The sequence below is a fragment of the Elephantulus edwardii genome, unplaced genomic scaffold (assembly GCF_000299155.1).
Source record: "Elephantulus edwardii isolate Elephantulus edwardi_28Jun2011 unplaced genomic scaffold, EleEdw1.0 scaffold00002, whole genome shotgun sequence".
Classification (NCBI taxonomy): domain Eukaryota; kingdom Metazoa; phylum Chordata; class Mammalia; order Macroscelidea; family Macroscelididae; genus Elephantulus; species Elephantulus edwardii.
In genome coordinates, this window is record NW_006399752.1 from 32,389,334 (window position 1) to 32,406,855 (window position 17,522).

At 57.0% G+C, this 17,522-nt stretch overlaps 2 protein-coding genes across 2 annotated transcripts in view; one reads left to right on the top strand and one right to left on the bottom strand.

Annotated features, from left to right (window-relative positions):
* Positions 1-2,798, top strand: part of CCNK (cyclin K) — a 19,813-nt gene extending 17,015 nt beyond the window's left edge. The window contains exons 12-15 of the mRNA XM_006879168.1: positions 253-305; positions 445-586; positions 1,456-1,545; positions 2,661-2,798. Of these exons, the coding sequence (XP_006879230.1) occupies positions 253-305; positions 445-586; positions 1,456-1,545; positions 2,661-2,798 (423 nt within the window). The remainder of the gene's footprint in view (positions 1-252; positions 306-444; positions 587-1,455; positions 1,546-2,660) is intronic.
* Positions 2,799-3,149: 351 nt separating this feature from the next.
* CCDC85C (coiled-coil domain containing 85C) overlaps positions 3,150-17,522 on the bottom strand; it is a gene marked incomplete at its 5' end in the record, with an annotated part of 65,168 nt that continues 50,795 nt past the window's right edge. The window contains 4 exons of the mRNA XM_006879169.1: positions 3,150-3,239; positions 3,941-4,039; positions 4,466-4,555; positions 9,509-9,616. Coding sequence (XP_006879231.1) covers positions 3,150-3,239; positions 3,941-4,039; positions 4,466-4,555; positions 9,509-9,616 — 387 coding nt within the window. The remainder of the gene's footprint in view (positions 3,240-3,940; positions 4,040-4,465; positions 4,556-9,508; positions 9,617-17,522) is intronic.

Here is a 17,522-nt window from a genome sequence, read left to right on the forward strand (position 1 = left end):
TGACTGACCAGGGGTGTCAGCAGCCATGGGCTCCGTACGCAGCTTGCTTCTGTGCGGATGGCTGTCCTAGAAATCAGTGCCTATCTTTCCTGAAAACTCATTTCCAGTCTCAGAGGGTCTTCATTTCATTCCGTGGCGTTCTCCCCACACCCTGTAGTTCAGAAGCTGGTTTATATAAGTACTTCATTCCTTTGTATTAAAAGCATTTGGAAGGGTTGCCTCCTTGGACGGCTCTTTTCTTCTTCCCTCCAGGGAGATGGGGACGAGTATTTGGAAGTCATGTCCGTTTACATCAATACGCATACGCCTGTACATAGAGATCTATTTTTTAAGTGTAAATGTAACGACATACTGTGAATTCCATCTTGTTACTGAATGAGACTCCTCCAGTCAGTTGTCCAAATAAAACCTGTTCTGAAACGGCCCTGTGCTTCATGGGGGCAGGGGGACCAACAGCAGCCTCAAGGATGCCGGTGCCCCCCTGGAGACCACTCTGCTGGGAGATGCCTGGGACTGGTCCCTCGGTGTCCCCGGGGCTCCAGCCCCCCGAGCAGTGCACAGATGTCCACAGGGGACGGGTCCTGAGGTGGGTGGGACGTGGTCAAGAGGCCTCTTCACAGAGCGCGCACCTGCTCCACCCACCCCAGGCTCCGGCCTGGCCCACCTCACCCAGGTTTCCCAGGGCCCCTGAGCGTGCACACACCCCCATGCATGATGGAGGCTTGTATATGTGCCAGCACCAGAGGAGGCTCACACACGCACACGCACAGAGCCAGCAGCTCGCACACGCACATAAACACAGATGATGAAGACAGCACCAACAGAGGCTCGCAAAGAGGCCTTTATTTATCTAGCTCAAAGTAGACACTATCACAATCTTATCTGTGACTCCTTTTACTAAAATAGTTCAAATCAACGCTTTTACCACACTATCAAAAAGGTCTCTTTTTTCCCCCCCAGATCCAAATGGTTTAAAAGGTAGAAACGGGCTCTGCTCTCAAGGGACGGGCTTGAGTGACCTACAGGTCACAGGTGACACGGTAGCTGCTGGGCTTGGGACGCAGCCCGACTCCAGCCGCTTCCAGAAAGCAGCACAGCCCCACCCCCGATTAAGAAAAATATACAAGTCTCCAGCTCCCGCCGCGTGCCGGACCCTTAAAATCAGTAGTACTTGGTTTCCTCTCAAGTTTCAAGAAAAGGAAAGGTCACTTTTTTTTCTTGCTCAACACTGGTTATGTAGCTAAGAACTCCCAGAAACAGCATGTGCTTCAAGGATTTCAGTTCTGAGGGCACAGTGGGGCGCTGAGGGGTACATCACAGTGGGACCTGATGCCCAAGGGCCAGAGCATGTGGAGAGGACCCTAAGGTCAGAAACTGCCAAGCCTGAAACCAACTCGCTTCCCCTCCTGGGGCCCTGAGCGGGGCCTCCCCACCTGCCCGCTCCTGACTCCCCAGCCGGGCTGCCACCGGCGCCCAGGACAGTGGAGGTGGCTGGTCAGCGGCTACTCAGATGAAGCCACCGACGCAGTGGCTCGGGTGCCAGCGGTGGGCATAGGGACAGGCCGCACACAAGCAGGAAGGTCTCGGCCAGTCCCCCGCCCTGCGGCGCTGCCACAGCAGAGACTGCCTTCATGGCTTTCCCCAGGGGCCAGTCCCTGGGGCCGTGTTCTCACCTGGCCGGTGCAGGGGCAGGAAGCCCTTAACTTATTGCTTATTTTCGGAGGTGGCCAGGCCAGCCCTCTCCAAACATGATTCACATGAGCTCCTGGCCCGGGTCCCACCCAGTGTGCAGCCGCGTCCCTCTGAGGCCATCTGTGGGGTTCTTTGGATTATAAGACCCAGGAAAGGCTTCTGTTCCCCTAGCTGCGTGGCCCAAGAGGGCGGGAATCTTCCAAAACCCTGGCCCTTTGCTGCTCCCACCCTGGGGCTGCCGGCCTCGGACCTTCCTCAGACCCTCCCAGCGCCCTGCTCTGGCCCAAGGGTCCAGTGAGTGACAGCCTTTCCCGTGAGGACACGATGGAGGGGCTCAGCCCTGTCCCGTCCACATGGGTGGGGGCCCTCCTGTACTCTGCACTCAGCCGAGGGGCAGAAGAGATGGGCAAGAAAAGCTGACCGTCCACGCACGTGGACCCCATGGTGCCAGCCACCATGCTGACGCACCGGGACAGCCTGTCCATGGCCTCGTGGTTTGTGGTTCCTAACGTGCCACCTGACCACCATCCTCCTCTGGGCCTTATCTTCCTCACTCAAGTAATAAAGTCACACCTAGCACTTTGTACAGGGTCATTTACAGAGTCTCAGCCCAGAGCCCAGCACGGAGGGGCCACAGTACCCGCTGTCCAGCTGAAGACACTGAGGCTGAGTGGGGACGCAGCAGGACAGCGGAGGAGCCACCCTCAACCCTCAGTCTGCACTCAAGGCCACGCAGGCCGAGTACTGACCAGACCCCAGGGAGGCTGTGACCTGCTGAAGGTCACCCCGCAAATCACAGCCGAGCCAGGCGGGCTCCTGGGGTGACCAGTCCTTGCTGCACTGCCCGCTGGGACCCAGGAACAGCAGGTCTGGGTCCACAAGTGCCCCGGGGGGCCAGGCTAGCTCAGCGACCCCATCCAGACTGATGTCTGTGGGTCAGCATGAACTCTTCTGGGGCTTGTCTCCAGGCCGTCTGGCCGCCTGGTCGGAGAAGAACAGGACCTGGGGGTGGGCCCTGGGCGGGGCTTCAGGCTGTGGGAGGGGCCTCCAGCAGTGGTGGCCCTGCAGTCATTGTCCTGGGCCATGTCAGCGGATCCAGCATGTAGGCCATGGCAGGTGGACAGGGTCAGGGCCACCTGTCCAGGCTCACAGTGACCTCAGTGGAGGGCAGGGGCATCGCGGAGGCCGGGTGAGCTGCCCTTTGCCATGGCTGGGGCACAGAGGCTGTGCAGTTCCCAGCCTGGCCCTTGTGACTGGAATGAGGGGTCCAGCTGAGGAGACATGTGCGTGCCCGGTTTCTCCGTCCGGGTCACTGGCACGTGAGAGGCGGGAGATGGTAGCAGCCTGGCAATGAAGGGCAGCACGCTATGTACAGCTCATCGAAAGCCGCAGCCAGGGGCGAGGCCCTGCTCAGGAGACCCGTGTCCAGGCCAGCCAGTCACGTCCGAAGGGCCCACCTACAACGGCCCCTTGAACTGGTTCCCAGACAGGTGCTGTCGGATGGAGGGCTTAGAGCTGGCGGCATCCCCCAGCTTCCTCCAGACCACCTGTGGGGACAGCAGAGAGTGGGGTCAGCGTCCAGTCCCCTCTCTGGGAAGATACCAGCTCTGAGCAGTGACAGACACTGGGGACAACAAGGCTGCATACTAGGCATGCATCACCCACGGTCACACTGGGTGCCACTCAGTGCACAGGGGACACTGCTGGGCAGAGGGGCGAGAACACAGCCCTACCAACCTGGGAGTGTCCTTCCCCAACTGGGTCCAGAAGCGGAAAGGGGTGAGGGAATAGGAGGGGTAGCAGGAGCTCACCCCTGGGCTCAGAGGTCCCCGGATTCGCTGGCACCTCAGCTGACTGCTGTCTGCACTGGGCAGCCACTGAGGATGCCACACCAGAAGACCTAGGGAGCTCCAAACCCAGAGTGACCTGTAAGCTGTGAATCTCTGTGGACATCTTTCTCCAGGGATGGCCCCTGGTCCTAACATTTAACTACTGTGCCACCAGGGGTCACCAGGGGCTGACAAAGAGGCTGGGACAAAGGCCAGTGCTAGGGGAGGGGTCCCAGGTTTGGTCAAGTCCAAGCCTAACACTCCAGGGATAGATGGGTCTGCAGAGGCCAGGCAGAGACGCTGGGGCTGAGCCTCCACTGGAGAGGATTAATGAGTAAGTGGGCACAGTGTCACCCCCACCCCAGCACCCAGCGTGGGCCTTCCAGGTGCCCGCCCGGGGCTGGGGCACATTCTCTTACGTTGCACATCTCGCGGACGATGGCCTTCTCTTTCTCACTCAGGTCCTCCTCGCAATTGTCCTGGAGCTGCCGGTCCAGGTTCTCATGCACCTCCAGGACCTGCAGGGACCAAGGGGCAGGTCACTCGGGCCCTTCCACACACGCCACCCCTTTACCGGAGCATGAGGCCCTGCAGCTGGGCGCTGACAAGTCGGGGAGGAAGTCCACGGGCCTCTGCTCACAGCTCCACTCTCCCTGCCTGTCATGTCCTGAGTCTGCGCCCCTCCCTCCTCCCTCGCTGTCCTGTCACGGGCAGGTTGGGGTGCTGCTGGTGATGCCTCCCAGGTGTGTAGGGGGTTCCCTGCCTCCTGTACCTGGCAGTTAAGAGGCTTGGAGACCTGAGCAGCTGTCCACCCCACGTCTGGTCACCACCTGACGGCTCTGAAGCCATGGTGCTCCAGATGGTCCACGGTCACTCAATACCCCAGCCCTGCCAGACAGACCCCAGGAATGCCACACTGGCCCGGGGTGTAAAGCCCACCTTACCTTCATGGCGTGCATGACAGCCTCGGGCTTTTGTCCAGCGGAGCTGTAGCCAGTTGAGGGCGGGGAGGGCAGCTCAGGGCAGGCTGGGCCCTGTGGAGAAGGACAGGGCCTCAGAATGACCAGGCCTCAGAAGGGAGATTGGAGGTGCTCACCCTACTCTCTCAAATAATCTGGTTCCTTGGGGAGGGGGCAGTCAGGGAGCACGGGCAGCTCAGAGTCACATAACAAAGACACAGCACTCTGGAATCAAACCCAAGTCAGCTCAACCCCAAAGTTCCCACCCCCTTCCCACCCAGCCTCCCTCTTCCAGCCACATTCTCACTGCCCATTAGGCCCAGGGCCAGGAGACAGCAAGCCCAGGTGAAGGATCCCAGCTGACCTCTATCAGTCTGAGTATCAGAACCCACTGAGTCCCCACTCACACCCAGGAAAGATAGCTAGAAGCTAGGCCTTCTATCTGGGGTCAGTGGGCATGGCCTCAAAACAAAGCAAGGGCTACCCCAGAGGAAGCTTACACAGACTCCAGACAGAGCCCATGGGGTTAACCGAAGCCAGGAGTCCACCAGCTCTCACTGTGGGGCCCAGGTGGGTGGGGGTTAGTGGGGCTGACCTAACTCTGAGCCTGGTTCTTCACCTGGACACCAGGAAGGCCCTTGTCCTCCAGGACAGAGCCCTCAGACACTGCCTGGTGGCTATTCCACTGATGCTCACCATAACCCAGCCACGAAGTCTCTGACCAGGGCCACCACACTGGGAAGTGAGGCTCTTTTTAGGGGTAAATGGAATGGAAGGGCCCGTGAGCAAATGATGGTCGCACTTTTGCTGACAGCCAGCAGGGGGCACAAGCCACACACGTATGCAGAGGCCCCTTTCGAGAGCCCACACCACAATGTCCACAGATGAAGACTCTACGTCTGTTTGACATCAGTGTCCCTATCTGCCCAGGGACACAAGCCTATGACGACTGAGAGAATCCTGGTACAATCCCAGCATTTGCCAGCTCCCTCCAGGGACTGCAGAGTGCACTGCAAAGCCACCGCTGTCGAGTGATGCAAACAAGTCCACCTGCACACACACTGGGACTGGGGCCGTTCCGGGCCCTCCCAGGTGCTTTCAGCCTCTTGGCCCCTGGGTCCTTACAGGTGGCCTCCCCTGGGTCCTCACAGCCGGCCTCCAGCAGCCAGGACAGCCAGGAGGCTGAGAAATGACCAACCAGGGCCAGACGGCCCTGAAGAGTAGGGGCTGGAACTCCAACCAAGCAGGAGCTGAAATGGAAAGATCATGCACGTCAAGAGAACTGGGGACACATGTCCACTGCAAATGTGTAAGAGAAGCCCAACCACCAAGTTCCAAACAGCCTGGAGGCAGGACAAGCCAGGCATCCACCCTGGAGGAAGAGACAAACAAGTGTCCCTCCGTGCAGGGGAGGCCGCTCGACCGTGAACCCTCCGCCATGAACAGCAGCCACGAGCTGAGACACAACGCACGGATGCTGGGCACCAGGTGCCAACTGAATCGAGCCAACATACAGTCCACACACTAGATGGGTCCATCCAGGACTGACCTCAGGGACAATGAGGGTCACTTCAGTCATTGCAGCAGCACAAGTGTCCATATAAAGGACACAGTAATAAAGGGAGGTCGAGATAAAGTGAGTCACATGAGTGTGCTGTTCCCTAGTGCATGTGAAAGTTATGCTTACACTGCAGTGAGTGTGCGTACGTGTGTGTCACACATACACACACAGCCATGTGGGAAAAGATCTCCATCATGCTGGTAAATGTAGAGGCTCAGAGAAAGAGACAAAGTCCCTTACCTGATGAGAGTGACTGACAATAGGCTGGAGCCCTGTGAGGACATTGCAGGGCAGGGTGAGGCTCAGATCTGCTTATAAGATGACAATGAGCTGTAATCAATGCAATAGCACCCAACAATATTTATTATTGTGTAGTGTAGAGATTGAGATTGTTAACAGCTTCCGTTTTCTTGGCTCTACAATCAACATTCTTGGTACTGGCAGCCAGGAAATGAAAAGACAAATTGCACTGAGAAAGTCTGCTGTCAGAAGCCTCTCTAAAGTACTGAAGAGCAACGATGTCAGTCTGGAGACTAAGGTACGCCTGATATAGGCCATGGTCTTTGTAATCACTTATTATGCATCAGAGAGCTGGACAATGACTAGGGATGATAGAAGGTGAATTGGTGCCTTTGAGCTGTGGTGCTGGAGAAGAGTATTGAATATACCATGGACTGCTAGGGAAACAAACAGGTTTGTCCTGGAGAGGGTGAAGTCAGGCTGCTCCTTGGAGGCAAGGATTCTGAAGCTTCACCTGACATACTTTGGACATGTTGAAAGGAGGGACCAGTCCTTGGAGAGAGACATCATGCTTGGGAGGGTGGAGGGACAGCACAGGAGGGGAAGACCCTCTATGAGGTGGATTGATTCAGTGATCGGGGTTAAGCGGGTAAGTGTGTCAAAGATAATAAGATTGGCACAGGACAGAGTCAGGTGTAGGACATGTAGGGTCGCTATGAGTCACAGGCAACCTGACGGCACATAACAACAACTGTAGAGTCGGAACAGACCTATAGCTGACCCTCCGGCGGGTTTTCAGAGGTAGTTAATCGCACAGGAGGAGACTGTCCATCTTTCTCCCGTGGAGCTGCTGGTGGACTTGAACTGCCTGCCTTCGGGATTGCAGCGCAGCTTCTTCCCACTAGGCCAGGAGAGCTCCTCCTCTACACACACCTCACGGTCTGGAGGACATCTGGACTCTGGTCCAGCGTGCCTGTCCGCTGATAACCCCAGGTGGCACCGCCTGAGCGGCCTGAGTCCACCAGCGGCTCTGGGGAGGGAACACGGGCCATTTCCTCAGTACCATCTACAGACTCAGAAACCCCGCTGGAGACCAGCGAGTCACTGGAGTCAGTTCCAGCTGAACGGCACTGAGAGCAGGTGACGTGAGCTAGAAAGGAGGTTCTGGTGCCGTGCTTCGAGTGGGCTACACTGCTAATCACGGGCTTGCATCTCGGCGGAACAAAGACGGGCAGTCTCCACCTTGATGACTGGCGGCCTCAGAAACTGGACCGAGGGTCACGATGCGTCCGAATCCCTGTGAGCACATTAATGCAGGAGCACGCATAAAACCTGGCAAACGCAGGAAGTGAGGCGCACTCCTGCCTCGCTACCTGCACCCACCATAGCTCACCTTCAACAGGTGCCAGAGTCTGTAAATCACACACAGGCTCTCCTGGCCTGGCACTCAGGAGTCGCACTACCAGCCCAAAGGCACTCAGTTCAAATCCAGCAGCAGCTCCATAGGAGAAAGATGGGCAATCTCCTCCTGTGCAATTTACAGCCTCTGGAAACTCCCGGAGAATGAGCTATGAGTTAATTCTGACTTGACAGCATGTAACAACCACAAATCTCACACAATTCCTTATCCACTCGGTCACCAGAGTTCCTCTCACACTAGCCCACCAGGCTGCTACAACTTGGAGGCTGTAACCAGTGTCAAACTTAACGCGTGTGCAACCAATGTCCAACTCAACGTGTATCAGTTGTTTGATGTATGTGAGCTCCAACTCAATGTGTATCAGTTGTTTGATGTATGTGAGCTGTTCACTTAAAATCACAATCAAGTTTTTTAAAAGTAATAAATTTAGGGGAGCTCTGGTGGCCTAGTGGCAAGAAGCTGCACTGCAATCCCAGAGATATGTGGTTCGAATCCACCAGATGCTCCTCCAGAAAAGGAGGGACAATCTGCTCCTGTACCTGTCGGATCTGATTTGACGGTACAGACACACAAAATTTTAAAAAAAAATTTGCCACTTGATTTCACAAAAGAAGTTTCAAATATTGTGAGAATAATAGGGGGGAAAACCCCACCAAAACATGACCCAGAGGCTGGCAGAAATGAAAATGGCCCAACTGGTTTGTAAAGATGCGAAAAAACTGGCATGTGCAAGCTAGTGTCCCCAACAAAGACAGCAGATTTGGGGGTGCAGGGGCACTGATGGGGGGTGACTGTTCATAGGTACAGGCTGCTTTTCAGGGTCATGGAAACAGCCTAAAAAAGTAGATTATAGTGAAGACCGTTGAACTGGAAGATGTCAGAAACCACAGAAGGCGCACTTTTCTGAACAAGGGGGCCCTCAGCTTTCCGCAGGAGCCTGTCGGACCCTCCCCTTCCTGTCCTGGCTGAGGGGCTTCCGACTGCCAATTCCCACGGCGTCAGTGGGAACAGGTCTCATCCACGGCACTCACTTGCTTACCAGGGACCCTTGAACTTGGGTCTGTTCATCCTCCAAGTCCTTCCCCAGTGACTTGTCCCCAGACACACAGCCTTTGCCTCCCCGGGTGCTGGGGACAGACAATGTGCACGCACAGGCCACATCCTCATGGCCACTCACACCACCCAGTGTCCTCCCCACGGGCCGCGTCCACAGGGTCACCACGGGCGATGTGGAGCCGAGCTGTCCAGTGGCTGCAGGCTGTCTGTCCCTCATGTCTCTCGGCCATGACTTCATGCCCCCCACGGTGCCCTTCACTCAGGAGGGCGGGCCAAGTCCGGGTATGAGGAGACCTCAGATGAGCTCAGGTCTTGAGTAGACGCCGGGGAAACAGCTCACAAACATTACCTCACACCCCTTTACAGAGCCTGGGGCACCCGAGCCCCGAGCCCCATGCCACAGTACTGCAGGATGGATAGAGCGTACCTGGCCAGCCTGGGCTGTCCTCTAGGACACTACCCCATGACTGCCTGTCACCCTGAGCCGGGCCTTCACCTCCAGCCAACAAGCTGGGCCTGTCCCAAGGTCCCTCCTGGGAAGGTGAGGCCAGGAGGCGGGTGCTGGCCAGCAATCTCCAGGGACTGACCGGGCCCACAGCCCGCCCTGCTCTGAGCAGGAACCAGCATGGCCCTGACCTCCACATGTCCCAGGCGGGGCAGGGGGCTGCTGGAGCCTTCCAGTGTGATCCAGCAGGATCTGGAGATGCTGGACCATGGTCGGAGACAGGGGCCCCACGGCACGGGCACTCACGTTCTGCAGGGCATCCTGGTAGGAGGGCGGCAGGGACGAGAGCTGAGACTCCGAGTGGTACGGCGAAAAGCCCTTCCTTAGCATCCGGAACTCTCCAGAACCTGCCTGCTGCAGAGAACAGAGAGAGGGGGTCAGCACAAGGACGTCCCTGTGCCAGGATCCTGCCGGAGATGCGCCCCTCCCTCCCTGGGTCAGCTCCCCACAGCAGCCCCCGGGAGACCCCTGAGCACAGCTCCAAAGCCCCTCTATTCCCCAGCCCACCCCCTGCTTCTCCTGTGCTCACTGTCTGTCACCACCTGGTGTCCTTCTGTCTGTCCACACTCAGAACACCCACCCTCCACAGCTCCACTGAAAACAATAGCCAAAGTTGAAAACAGAAATACTATTTGAGCCAGCAATTCCACCTCTGGGAATTTACCCTAAAGAAACCATAACTGCCACCCAAGCAGACATGCACACCCCATGTGTATCGCGGCTTTGTTCACAATACACAAAGCTGGAAACAATCTAAGTGCCCATCAACAAACAAATGGATAGAGAAGCTGTGGTATATTCACACGATGGACTACTACACTGCATTGAAAAAACAAGGAACTCATGCAATATTATTCAAAACGGGTGACCCTAGAGGACATTATGCTGAGTGAAATATCTCAGTCACAAAACGACAAATACTGCATGGTGCCACTGTAGTAAAACAGGACTGACGTCGACATTGAGGCGAGACAGAGAAGGAGGGGAGGAATGATGTATACTGCATTGAATCAGATAAGGGAGAGAACTGTTTAAAAGGGATATGTGATTAGGTATTCTTGTCATGACAGGAGTCCAGAATGAAGGCTGCATAGTGGAGGCGACTTGGGGGGAGGGACAGCATAACAGTGAAAGAGTTTTACTTATCAAGGAGAAAAGTTAATTGGGGGGAGGGATGGGCAGGGAGAAAAGTACGACAATGAATGAATGGAAACCCTAAGTCTCTGTAAATTTTCATTAAAATTCATTGGGGGGTGGGGGTAACCCAAACACCCACCAGCCCAAACCCAGCGACTTCCTGAGTCACCTCCAGCCGTGCACACACTGTGTGTGTCGGCACACGGGTGACCCGCAGCATTGGCCTGAAGCTTCTCCCTGGCCAGAGGGACCGTGGGGGCATTCTCAAGTCTAAACAGAACCCCCGACACAGGAGGCCCGGGTTCAAGTCCCAGCGAGGGCACCTCAAGTCTATCAGTCGTGAAGATGCCCAACCAGCATCAGCAGAGCTTCCAGACTAAGACAACGGAGAAAGGTCAGGTCATTGACTCCAGGGCACTGGCCAATACACAGCCTATGAAATCACCTTGTGAGCCTTGAAGGCCTGGCCCCCAGTCCACCGTGGGGACAGTGCAGGATGGCCATGCACTTCCAGCACAAAGGCTGCAGGGCGCCCCACCCAGGCCTGACTCGGGGGCAGCCCTGTCCGGGGTCCAGCCATCATACAGGAGGCCGGATGAGGGACTAGAGACGCTTCTCCCTCCCACCAGCCTGGGGTGGGGTGTCCCTGTGCTGACCCACACCCCTCCCAGCTCTGCTAGGGGCCTGCATCCCCCCACTTCCCCACTTCTCTGGCCCAGCACACAGGCTATTGTTGAAAGCCCTGGTTCCAGCTGTCCCCTCCTCCCCAGTGTAATGGGGAAGAGGCGGGTGTCTGTAGTGCTGGGGGGCGGGGGGCTTAATTAGTTCCCGAGATCCCCACCACGTGCTCTGCGCTCATCTATAAATATTTGTGAGTCGATTAGCGAGGCGGGCAGGGAGAGGTGCTCCCTCATTAACGAGCGAGGCAGCTAATGGCGCGTCCAAATGAGTCACCACTGGTGCACTTACATCCAAATTAAAAATCTGAGTGTCTGCCCTGGGGTCCCCAGTATGACATCCAGATCTCATCCCTGATGGGGTGTGCCCGAGATGGGAGGGAGCCACAGAAGGTGCTGGAAACGAGTGCTATCTGGGAGGCTCCCCAGCCCTCCCCAGAAGGGGGTGCCTGCCCCAGCACCTTCCGAGCGTGGTCCCTGAGAGGGAAGGACGGCAAGATGGACACACAGATGGGAGCTGACACGCGCACACGAGGGGCATCCTGGTTGGTGGTGGGCATCGATGTGTAGGAGGCACGAGGTCTCCTTTGAACACAGAGGCTCCGTGTCGGGGACTCTGAGACCTTGTTCCACGTGTCTCATTTGCGTCCTTTTTGGCTGTAATCCCAAATTCAGCACTTTCCTGAATTGCTCTAGGAAATCATCAGGAGCCCGAAGGCAGTGGAAGACTGCAGGTCAGAGTGAGGGGGGCTGAGGGCCCCAAGTTTGCAGCTGTCATCTTGAACAGGGAACACCGCTGAAGTTGCAACCAGCAGGTCAGAAGGGAGGGACAACAGGGCCCCACAAGCTTGTAGCAGGCATCTCAAATAGAGGAAGCTTCCAAAGTTGTGTCTAGCAGGTCAGAATGAGGGGGGCTGGGGACCTCAAGTATGCAGCTGACATCTTGAGTAGAAGCCCCTGCATTTGTAGCCAGCAGGTCAGAAAAGAGGGGGCCTCCAAGCTTGCAGCTGGCATCCTAAAGTAGCGGTAAAAACACAAACTTGTATCCAGCAGGTCAGAAGTAAGGGTGCCAGAAGTAAGGACCCCAGTGCGTGGCTGGCATCTGAGGCCTTGGGCAGACCTGGTGTCAGGACGGTGACCTTGGGCGTTTGGAGGGAGGAGCTCCGTGGACAGCTGAAGTCAGAACAAGGGGAACAGATGGGAACTGTATCACTCGTGGGGCCACTGCGTGGGAACGAACGCTGGCTGTGCTCACAAAACCTGTCTTATCCCAGCCAGAGTGGGGAGGTCAAAAGCCAAGCCCCATGGCCTCCTTCATCAAGCCCCCTCAGTGAAGGCCCGTCCCAGCCCAGGGCGCTGCTGGGGACCCCAGATGACAAGGAGAAAGAAACTCAGGATCTAGGGTCCGTGTGACTTCGGGAAGCCAGGCACTGCTCCCTCACGGGACGAGAACCTCTCACAGGGCTGTGGGGAGAATTGCCAGCCTATCACCGCCACACTGACCCACTCACAGGAGTGACCAGAGGACAGGAGGGCTCACCAGGAGGCTTTCTGAGGCTGGAACCGGACAGCAGCCTCATTGCTCCTGAGGGTGGCAGAGGGTTCTAACTGCCCATCACTCAGTCCACGGTGCCACCAGGGCTCCGGGTGGTGGGCCCCGACCTGCATCATGTGTGCTGGTCACTCTGGCGAGGAGTGCATGCAGGAAGGTGTCTTCCCACCAGCAGGTGGAGAGAAAGGCGTCTCCCCCGAGGCTCTAGGAAGAGGGGCACTAGGATACAAGGTGAGGGGGTCTCAGAGGGGACAGGTCCGGGGTTGCATCACCCACCTGGCTGTGTGAGGAGGGCACCTCAGCACATAAAGGTCTCTTTCTCTGCACTAGTCCCCCAGGGGCCATCAGGGGACTTCCCAGGCCCACTAGATGCCAGTGGCACCCCACCTCCAGAGCCGTGACACCCAAAATGTCCCAGTCATCACCCTGGACCACAAAACCACCCAACCCCTGCACAGAAGGCTGGGTCAGGCAGGTGGTGACAGGCGGGAGCCAGGTCCTGGATGTGCGACAGGGTGTGACCCAGTCCTGGGGGGGCTGGCCAACCAATATCACCACAGGGCAGGAAGTGCCCCCAGACCCCGCAGCAGGAGGCGGGCACAGTGCTGACAGGACTTCTGAGAGCGACGGGTGGGCAGGCCTTCCAGGTGAGCCAGGTCATCAGCTGGTATGGGATGCTCCAAGTTAGCTCGATCTACCCCCGGGCGACACAGGACTGGGAAGGGGTGACCTCAGCGAGCACTTGACCTTGGTGTCCTGACCCTCCCAGACCGTGGTGGGTGTGCCACGTGCCGCGAGCTTGTCTAGACACTACCTGGCACGTAGGGCGTTAGAGGGGTTACTAGAGGAACGGGACCTGGTGGGGGCAGGCCGCCCTGGACTGGAGTAGATTCAAGGACACTGGCCACAGGACTGAAGGCGAGGACCACAAGAAGCGTCGGGGGCTCTGTTACACTCCAGAGGAGGAAGGGCTGGTGTGGGAGGTGGCAAGATGCCCTCTGGTTGAGCTGTGGTCTAGGCTTCATGGAGAGATATTCTCAGGACCCAGAGAAAGAGCGAGGCCAGCTCCCGAGTCCCTGAGGTGGACACTGAGGGTGCTGGAGAGGCAGGGTCACTGGCGCAGTAACTCACCACTCGTGGGCCACTCCTCACCCCAGGTCACAGGCTCAGCAGCCTGAGGCCCCTCACCTGAGAACACGCCCCGCATGCCGAGGGCAGAGCGCTCCATCTCCTTGAGGGGCCCTCCCACCTGGGACATGGCCTCCTTTCACCTGCCACACTGGGCTGAGTGACCACAGAGTCGCTTGGGAGGGATCATTTTGAGTTGCCAGCCTTTACCCAGCAGGCTGCAAAGTCCCAGGAGCTCAGAGAGGACCGGCCAGTGTGAAGAAGGGGAAGGTGGGAGGGGTGTGGCCTGGTGGTCAGCCCTGCAGGGGTGGGCGAGCACTGGGCCAGGCAGGCCCAATGCCCACAGGTGCCCACAGGGCGGCGTTAGCCCAGGGTGCCAGAACAGACGAGTACCACCCTCAGCCCAGCCCTCTCTCTGGACCCTGGACCCTCAATGCCCCTGAACCTCAACTTGGCCAAGAACAGGGTAAACAGTCCTCAAGGCAGCTCCAGGAACCAATGTCTTTAGAAATTTCTGCCTGTTCTGTCACGGGCTTAGGTCCCCTCCCAGCCCAACCTTTCTCACATTAGAACACAGCACTCCCCACCGCCTCTCCGAGGGGACCCCAGCAGGATACACTAGCCCAGGGATGCCTGGAGACCCCCTTGATTGGAGGGGCTGAGGCAGGCACCCCTGCCTGGCTTCTGCAAGAGCACAAGCAGGAATTCCAACTCAACTGGCTTTTTCCTTTCCCCCTTCATTTTACGAGAACTCGTTTGCAGGCCATTAAAAAAGCATGGAGCTGTTCGGCTGCGGCTGCGGGGCCCTGAGATTTCACCCTAATTAGCGCTCAGACCCGGCAGGGATTAAACAGGCCGTTAGCGGACAGCGGAGAGGCCTGTGCACAGCTCGCTCAGCCTCCCCTGTTCCCCATGCAATTTCACAGCCAAAACCACGCACAGGAGTCTGGGTCCAGGCAGCCAGGACTGACAGAGGACAGGGTTGGGTGCTGCATGGTCAGGCCCTCCACTGACCCAGCTGTACCCTCCTCCCCAGGGTCCCAGTGACCACAGCAGGGTCACAGATCCCAGGGCCTGTAGACAGGGGCTCTGGGGGGTGACACAGGTGTGCAAACTTCAAACCCCCACCCCCAAGGCTGGAGAAAGCAGAGGACCACCCCGGCCTCAGCTTGCCAGTGTGTAAATGGGGGTGAAGAGGTCATCAGCTCAAGGTTATAAAGAGCTGGAGATAATACTGGTGACAATACAGTGGTCACACACACCTCACTCAAACACCCCAGGGGTCAGTGCCTCTCACAGGGCCCGTTTCCTCTTCCCAGCAGCCCCGCGTGGTTTGTGGGTCGAGGCCCTGAGTCGGCTCAGACGTGTACAGCAGAACCAACCTGCATGAGGCTCACCACCCCCCCACACACACACACACACCCCTCCACCACGGTCCGGCCACATCGGCAGCTGCACCCACCCACCTCCTCGAGGGTCTTCCTCTCACCCTCCACCTCTCCCCGTACGCTGTCTCCTTCCAAGGCCCGGCCACTCCTGCAACTTGCCCACTGTGTCTGAGACGATATTTCACGTTCCTCGCCTCTGAGGAGCTCCCCCGGTGGTAGTTCCTCCAAGACAGACATGTTTGTTCCTTTGGCCGTCCGTGCGCTATTCAATACATTCGCCAACACAATTCAAAGGCATCCATTCTTCTGTGGTCTCTCTCATTCACGGTCCAACTTCCAGATGTCGAGAAAGCAACCGAAAATGCCCTGGCTTGGGTCAGTCACACCTCAATCTTTAAAGTGGCATCCTTTCTCTGTAGCACTTTGGAGAGATCCTTGGCAGCAGATGTTAAGCTCTACAGATTGCTGCAGATTCCAGTGTAGGCTGGCACCGTAGGTCTCAGGGCGTGCCCTCGTTTTCAGTGTCTGATTTTCCAGAAACAGATTGCCACGCCTCTCTTCCGAGGCACCCGAGTGGCCCTCCACCTCCAGCTAGCAGTCGTCTATGCCACCAGGGATTCCATTAGTGTCCCATTTTGCAGACAGGAACACGGAGGTCTAGAAGTTCATCTACTTGCCTGAAGCCACCCAGCTGAGAAGACCCACAGCCTGGCCCCTGCCTCAGCAGATGTTCCCGATGGACTTCTGTTTTCTTGTCCATCCGTACTGCTCATGAGGTCAGGGGCACACAGGTGAGTAAACTGAGGCCCCAAGGGGTAGAACCATTGACACCTCAGCAGGGATTTGAACTCAGTCACCTCCATGCCCACATCATCTCCAACACAGGGGTCCTGTGGCTCCTGGCATGTCGCCCCATCTGCGCTTTAAAGGGGGTGACTGGTGCGAGGAAATAGGCCCTGTCAGGGTCCCCAGCCGACACTGCCCTCTCAATGACCCTGAGGTGTCCAGCACGCTGCTCTTGTGGAACTGGCTCTGGACACACACACACACACATGCTTCATTTCCGGGCTGGCCGGGAACCCGTGGAGGACCTGGGGTGCTATTATTACCTCCTCCCTGCCCGCCCCCCACCCAGCCCCCCGCCCAGCCCCCGCCCACGCTGCGCAGAATGCTGGGGAAGGATAATAGCAGCCGAGCCTCGGGTGAATCAGGCTGAATCATCGAGGAGGAAGCAGCTGTGTTGATGGAATTGTAAAGGCGACAGGAAAAAGAAAATTCAGGCTGCGGCTCCTAATTGAGCCTGGGAGCACATTTTTAATTAAAACTATTTTGGAGTTAAATGGCGGGTGGAGGGGGTGTGCAGGGTCAGAAGTGGTCCCCTCGAAACCCCAGGTCACGTCACCTCACGATACCCCCAAAGCTGCCAATCAGCTGGCCAACTCCCCCGCCTGGCACAGGGATGATGTCAAGAAGGGCTGAGTCCACTGCCTGCCAAGATCTAAATGCCGGAATCATAAAATCTCAGAGTCCAAAACCACGAAGGGCAGAGCCAGCATGCCACTGAGAACAGCACAAGTCTTCCTCTGAGGCCCCTCAATGCAGCCATCCAGCCATCACTTGATTACCTCTACAGACAGCGAGCTCACTACTTCATGAAGCAGTTCTTTCTTATTATAAGTGAACAGCAGTGCCTCGCCCCCAGGTCATCATCTAGTTCACTAGGACTGAGCCCCACAGACTCCCAGGGACCCAGGATGCTAGGACAGCCTGACCTGAGCTGCTATGGACAAGGCAGCAGGCTGAGCTGACCCATCTTCCCTGTGCCACATGCAGGCATGGGTGCAGCTCTGCCCAAAGGGCCCTCCGCACCTCTGCACATGGCCTCTGCTGGCCCCTCATATAGAGAGTATATATCCATCTTGCTGGCAGTACATGGAGGTGTTCAACAGTACAAGGCCCGGGGTGCCCTGAGTGTCACTCAGTTACTGGTCACCCCTGCACCCCCCTTGATAGGGAATGGAAAAGGACACGCTGACAAAGGAGATCAATCAGAACTGGTTTTGACAAACACTGTGGCAAGGTAACAACAGAAACCGACCCTCAAGGAATGCGGCTCTATGACAATAAAAACAGACTCTCAAGGAATGTGGTAAAACACACTCAAGGACAAGATAAACAAGATGGCCAAAAGTCACCATTCGTCCATTAGAAGAAATGCACTAATCAGCTGTTTAAACCCCACTCCTCAAACAAAGGATACGTAAACGCTTTTTTAAGATAAAAACGGGGTCAGTCTGTCCTGATCCCTACACAGTCTGTTATGAATGTCTAATAAACCTCAGCCTTCTTGGGGGGTAGGGAGGGGGTGCGGAGGGGGA